This window comes from Sus scrofa, chromosome 13, assembly GCF_054392235.1.
Source record: "Sus scrofa isolate SSC_HxYL_T2T_F1_AM1 chromosome 13, Sscrofa_HxYL_maternal_Yorkshire_Landrace_v2.0, whole genome shotgun sequence".
NCBI classification, from domain to species: domain Eukaryota; kingdom Metazoa; phylum Chordata; class Mammalia; order Artiodactyla; family Suidae; genus Sus; species Sus scrofa.
Window position 1 is genome coordinate 81,078,174 of NC_139395.1, and position 6,000 is coordinate 81,084,173.

General features: G+C 45.6%; 2 protein-coding genes across 3 annotated transcripts in view; one reads left to right on the forward strand and one right to left on the reverse strand.

Annotated features, from left to right (window-relative positions):
• Window positions 1-869, forward strand: part of FANCD2 (FA complementation group D2) — a 66,396-nt gene extending 65,527 nt beyond the window's left edge. For both annotated transcript variants that reach the window (XM_021069314.2, XM_021069313.2), the window contains exon 44: window positions 452-869. In XM_021069314.2, the coding sequence (XP_020924973.2) occupies window positions 452-523 (72 nt within the window). In that variant the 3' untranslated portion in view covers window positions 524-869. The remainder of the gene's footprint in view (window positions 1-451) is intronic.
• Window positions 870-1,152: 283 nt separating this feature from the next.
• FANCD2OS (FANCD2 opposite strand) lies at window positions 1,153-4,970 on the reverse strand. Its single transcript, XM_021069317.2, has 2 exons — window positions 4,859-4,970; window positions 1,153-2,447 (listed from the first exon to the last, which is right to left on the reverse strand). The coding sequence occupies exons 1-2, from the start codon at window positions 4,914-4,916 to the stop codon at window positions 1,903-1,905; spliced, it is 603 nt and encodes a 200-aa protein (XP_020924976.1). The 5' UTR covers window positions 4,917-4,970; the 3' UTR covers window positions 1,153-1,902.
• Between the last annotated feature and the right edge of the window lie 1,030 nt (window positions 4,971-6,000).

Below are 6,000 nucleotides of genomic sequence, written 5' to 3' on the forward strand. Positions count from 1 at the left end.
CCTTGCTCAATGGGTTAATGTGAACGGGCATTGCTGTGAGCTGTGGCATAGGTCTCAGACATACCTTGGATCCTGCATTGCTGTGGCTGTGGCGTAGGTCGGCAGCTACAGCTCCAATTCAACCCCTAGCCTGGGAGTTGCCATATGCCATGGGTACGGCCCTAAAAAGACAAAAAAAATTTTAAAAAAAATTTAAAAAGTTGTGCATTTTTGTTTGGGTTGCAGAATGGCATAAGTCAGCATCAAAATGGCTCCCTCCATCGTCTTGGCTTAGGGGCTATGAGACAAGAAGAATGGGAGAGCCTCGGATTCATTTCTCAAAAGAATGGTTTAAAACCTGTCAGCCATTGGTTTTAACAGTGATACTATAGAGTCATATATGCTGTGGGAGCAGTATTGCAAGTCTTGGGGTCTCCCAGATGACCTAAAATACTTATCCTTTGTCCCTTAGGATGGTGAAGTTGAAGCAAGTGATGGAGAACAGGAGCAGGAGAGTGAAGAGAGTGATAATGACTCCGATTAGACCACAGAAAGTCTGCTCCTCCCTCCCCATCTCTGCCAGCGTCTTGCCACTTTGTGTTCAGATTTGAAATCTGCTGTGTGCCTTTCTTACTGGAAGCATTCTATTTTGTCTTTAAAGAGAGAGCTTCATTGAATCCACTTGTTTCTTTCACGGATTCTCTACTAACAACAAGGACCTTGGCTCAGAGTGCAAACGTAGCGGTTACCTGTCAATTTGGGTGAACATGTCAGTGCTCTGCTGCTAAGTAGTTAAGATTCTGGGCTTTGGGAGCTAGTTTGAAGCTCTTTGATTTATTCTAGAATTTACGCTTGTACTAGTTTTACAAGTAAAGTACATTTTAAGTTCCGCCTCAGCTACCTCATTCCTCTCTTCGGATTTGCTTCATCACTCAGGGATTAGGTAGAATCGAATTGGGGTTTGAAATGATGGACACTGGTGTAATCATCAGTTCTGCTACTTAAAATCACAAGTTCTCTATTACAAGGACCATCTTATCTGAGAAGATATTTGTGATCTTTTTGGAGAACTGAGGAATTATTTTAAGTCACAAGAAATATTCGGCTGCTTTTTACATTTATGGTGGTCATGTAGATGGATACAGGAAAAAGAAGAAGACAACAACATCAAACTCATGTTAACTTTATATATATAGTTTATTTCCACATTATTCTGAGTTATACCTATAATCTGGTTACAAAAATGCAAGTAGAATATTAGGAGAACACTTCAGCTAAAATGGGGAACTCTTCATGTCTTCTGCCAAAAAGCCCAGTTTTAGTGCTGCTACTTCAGTGCTTTCTTGCCAGGCTGTAAATAGTATTTAATGTTTGTTAATATTTCTACCCACATTTGTACTCTCTGGTAGCATTAGGGTGTGGCTGGCTAGATTTTTATGTTGTTTTGATGGGGGAGGTTATTTGTTTTTAACATTAACCCTTGATTCACATGTAGATTTTGTTTTGGTTTGGGGGATTTTTTAACTGTAGATTTTTGACCCCCTCATTTCACGTACATGGAAATTGGTAATCTCTTTCCTTGACACTTTGTTTTCCCAGTGCATTGTGGTATTCACTGTTGAAATGAGTTCACAGTAGGCTCATTGGTACATATGGTTTAATGGTTCTTTATCACATGTATATGTCATTGCTAGTTTGACTCTCTTTTAAATTGTCGTTCAGCTTTACAGTGGAAATGGTCTCCCTTGCTCTGGCCCATTTTTGGAGGGGAAGGGAGGAGGGAAGTTCCTGAATTGTCACTGCTTGACCGAAAAGATAGATGGCCAGGGCGAACGTGGTTTCCTTTTCACAGACAGGTCTATGTAAGCTTCAGACACGTAGTAGAAGGCGTGGTGTGAGGAACAGGGATCAGATGGGGACCCTTTACCTGGAGTGTTGCAAGGCAAAGGTACACTTCTTGTACGTCGCATACAGCAGGAGGATGGAGCGCAGCATCTGTTTGCACATGGTCACTGTCATCTGAATCTGAGGCTCCTTAAGTCCGGTGGGCCACTGGTGCTCCTGGCTGATGATTTTGCAAAAGGCTGACTTGTCTGAAACTCTGAAGGTCCCAGTCCATTTTGGCGGCTGAGCCGTGATGACCCTGCCAAAGACAGAATCCACTCCACTGAGGCGGACAGGCTGGGGCTTCCTAACCAGTGCTTTCTTGTTGTTCATGGTTCGGAGCTCCGATGTGTGACAGGGCAACTTGGGACTCACCCCAGGCTCCAGGAATGGGCTGTCTAGGACTAGAGTGACCTCTTGAAAGCACAGCTGCACTTCAAGATCAGAAGGGGTATGGGGGAAGCAGGGGGAAGCCCTAAAGGGGTGCTTAGAAGAAGGTGTAGGCGTTGTGTGCCGCAGCCACTGGAAGCTTTCGTCCAGCGGGGTCCATGGTGACCAGAGCTGGTATCCTGCCATTGACAGTCCTAGAGGAGAGGAATCAGAACATGGAATTTCCCTAGCATGCTTTTGGTGAGGGTACGGCTGTTCAAATTCACATCTCGGTCTCATCATTGACTTTAATTTACTCTATATTTCTCAAAAAACAGATCCCAGTAGATGTCAGGATGCTAGTAATGCTTTATAGGGACAGTAGAGGATAGTAACAAGAACTGAATCTGGCAACTGTTATGGGTTCTAAAACATTATTAAACCAAGGTTCACAAGCCTCTGAAGATAGGTTTTTAACCCATTTTTTAGATGAGGAAATGGATTTGTTCAAAATGGAGTAACCCTGTTCAGCATTAAGATCTGTGCTGTGTTGACAACTACGGATAGTCTATGCCTCTCAGGTCAGAGGCTGCTGGCACTTGATGAGTCATTTATTCATGGACTGATGCTCAAGAAGGGCATTTGTGGCCAAATATTTGTGACTCTAAATCCCATGTACTTTATACCATTGGTTTTCAAAGTACAATCCCAGGACTAGCACCATAAGCTTCCTCTGGGAACATGGAAGAAATGCAGATTCTTGGGTCTCACCTCAGGCCTATAGAATCAGAAACTCTGAGGGAAGGGCCCTGCATTCTGCATTTAAACAAACGCTCCAAGGGATTCTGATGCACTTTATAATTTGAAAACCAGTTTTGCTGTTCTTTTAAATAACTTTAGCTTTTACTATTCTTACTTATGGAGACAGTCTTCTCTTGGCCCTAAAAATCTCTTTTCTGACACAAGGGAGCAGCTCTCAGAGCCCTGGGCTACTTATTAGGTACCAGTTCTAAGGAATTACACCAGGCTGAGAGTAAAAATAGTTTCCAAAGGCCAATCTTTAAAAAGTTTTTCAAGATTTTTCTGGTTCTTCTACATCTGTTTTGTCTTTGTTTTTTGTTTTCTTGCCTATGGAAGGTCTACTGGCTCTGAGGACTTGATTTTTTTCCCCCTTTGAAGATTAAAGAGGGTGCTGGGAGGATTTTGCTAACTTGGAATTTATCCAGGTAGAATTTGGACTTTCCATCTATTTAAAAATGCCAGTATATAAAGGGTTTCACTGAATTTAGGAGAAGCTTACATTTTTTTGAGCACCTACCTATTATGTTAAGGGGTATAGCAGATCCCTTTTCTTTCTAGCCAAGTGAATTTCTCTCCCCCTTCTCTCTTCTCCCACAAAGGTCTGATCCTATCCCACCCACTAATTGCCTAGGGCTGGGAAAAGATGACACTTCCACCATATTTTGTGAGGTCGTAAAATGTTCGCTTTGTTTTTGTTTTTTTTTTTTTTTGCTTTTTAGGGCCACACCCGAGGTATATGGAGGTTCCCAGGCTAGGGGTCTAATCAGAGCTGCAGCCACAGCCACATGCCAGATCTGAGCTGTGTCTGTGATCTACACACCACAGCTCACGGCAACGCTGGATCCTTAACCCGCTAAGCAAAGTCAGGGATCAAACTTGAAACCTCATGGTTCCTAGTCAGATTCATTTCTGCTGTGCCACAACAGGAACTCTGTAAAGTTTGTTTTTTAAAGAGTATTATTGGTGGTGTTTCAAACCAGAAGACCTCCCCCTGACCATGGCTGGTATAAAGGAGACTTGTTGATTTCCTCCAACTGGTATGTTTCTCCTGATCTGTTTAGGCCCATGTACACACTTTCTTCAAATATCTCCAGCTGCCTTTGGATGAGAAATTGACATCAGAGGGATAGTTACATATTCCAAACAGCCTATGAAAGGCTTCTAATGCTTGTTATTATGACCCTAAACTCAGGACTGCTCTGGTACACCACCAAGGCACAGTGGAGGAGGGTGTTAACTCCTCTGAGTATGTGATCATAATCCCAGGAGCCTTTCCTCCTTTGTCTCTTAAGAGGCAACAGGGCAGGGGGACAAGGCTTTATCAAATGTCCAGCCTAAATACTCAGCAGAACCAACATGGGATGAGAGAGGGCTTCTGACCCCAGGTCTTTCTACCACTTTGTCACAAGGTTCAAATAAGGATATTTCACACCCCCACTCCCACCTTCCAGAAGTCACCATCATCCACTCCAGGAGGAGTTGAACCTAGGAAGTCTGTTCAAGCTGCTCTAGTAGCTCCCAAATGGGGAACACCTGGTTCTGGCTAAAAAGTCTTCCCCTTGGTACCAGTCCCCCTCCGAGGACCCGCATCCTGATTTCCCCATCTGGGAAAGTGGAAGACAGCGTCTTAAGTACCCCTGAGGTTCTTGTGAACTGTGAACTGCGATCCCAAGGGGCTGGAGCTACCCTGAGTGGGGAAGGCTTCCCCTTCCGGCCAGGAGAGTGGGCTGTCCCCGGGGGTCCCTACCCGGGGGCGGGGACAGAGGGCTAGCGGAGGTGGTGGTGAGAGCCCAGGCCGGTCCCACCATCCGGGCCAGGGGCTCACCTGCTGAACTCCGAGGGCCACACGCTCCAGAGTGGCGGCCGCTGTTTCCAGGCCGCATCTTTTCTCCACCGGGCGCCTGGCAACCGCCTTTGTGACCCGGAAAGCACGCGGTGGGTGGGGGTGGGGTGGGGGACTCGAGGAGCCCCGCTGGGAGCCCCCACCTCCCTGGAACACTTGGCCCGGGCCTTAGCCTTCAGCAGTGCCAGTTGGAACCCCACCCCCTCTCTTCCCCTTTGGCAGTTGATCTGTGCCTTTGATTTGGCAGAAGAGGGCCTACTCCAAAGACTGGCCTGGAATCTACATGTGTTCCTGGAGCTATAGTTAGTGTCAAAAAGTAAGCTCCAGGAGTTCCCCTGGCGGCCTAGCAGTTAAGGATTTGGTGGTGTCACTGCTAGGGTGCAGGTTCTGATCCCTGGCTCAGGAACTTCCGCATGCCCTGAGCACCACCAAAAAAAAAAAAAAAAAGAGGGGGAGTAAGTTCTAGTCTTTAAACCCTGCTCTGGGGGTTCAGGCTGACTTGCGCAGAGTTCCAAAGTCTTTTGCTGCTGCACTGGAAAGATCCAGGCACTAGGAGACAGTTTATAAATGCTAACCTGTCAAGAGCAAGAAGAAAGATTCATGTCTCTCCCTGACTTCCTGGCCAAAAACTTTGCTCTGCTTCCTGTTAAATCTCAAAAAGAACAAATTAACTAATGGCCCACCTGCCCTTAGCTTACAAACCCAGAAATTGCCCTGGTGCTTTATGAGCAGTCACCTTTTTGTCTGGCTCTTTGGATGAAGCCAAGGGGAGGAGACTGGGAGCCTGGGGATGTGGTGTCAGGATAAGATTCTAGTTTGGAAGATCTGATAGTCTGGAGGGACTTGTCAAGAATTGTCAGGTGTCCACTGTGTGCATGTGCCTGTGGAAGGAGAGATCAGTGGAGAGAGTGGGAGGCTGAGGCAGAAAAATGGAGAGGGGCAGAGACTGATGAGTCTTGGAAAAGACTAAAATGATTTTGAACTACTGGTTTTTTCCCTAGTAAGTTTATTTAATTAATTTATTTATTTACTTATTTAGTCTTTTTAGCACAGCATATGGAAGTTCCCAGGCTAGGGGTCGATTCAGAGCTGCAGCTGCCGGCCTACACCACATCCACAGCAAT

What these genes read in the sequence shown, in the direction of transcription:
- FANCD2OS (XM_021069317.2), bottom strand. Translation starts at nt 4,916, where the DNA reads ATGCGGCCTGGAAACAGCGGCCGCCACTCTGGAGCGTGTGGCCCTCGG. An exon ending in TGGCCCTCGGAGTTCAGCAG is followed by an intron (nt 2,448 to 4,858) that starts GTGAGCCCCTGG and finishes CCTCTCCTCTAG; the next exon opens with GACTGTCAATGGCAGGATAC.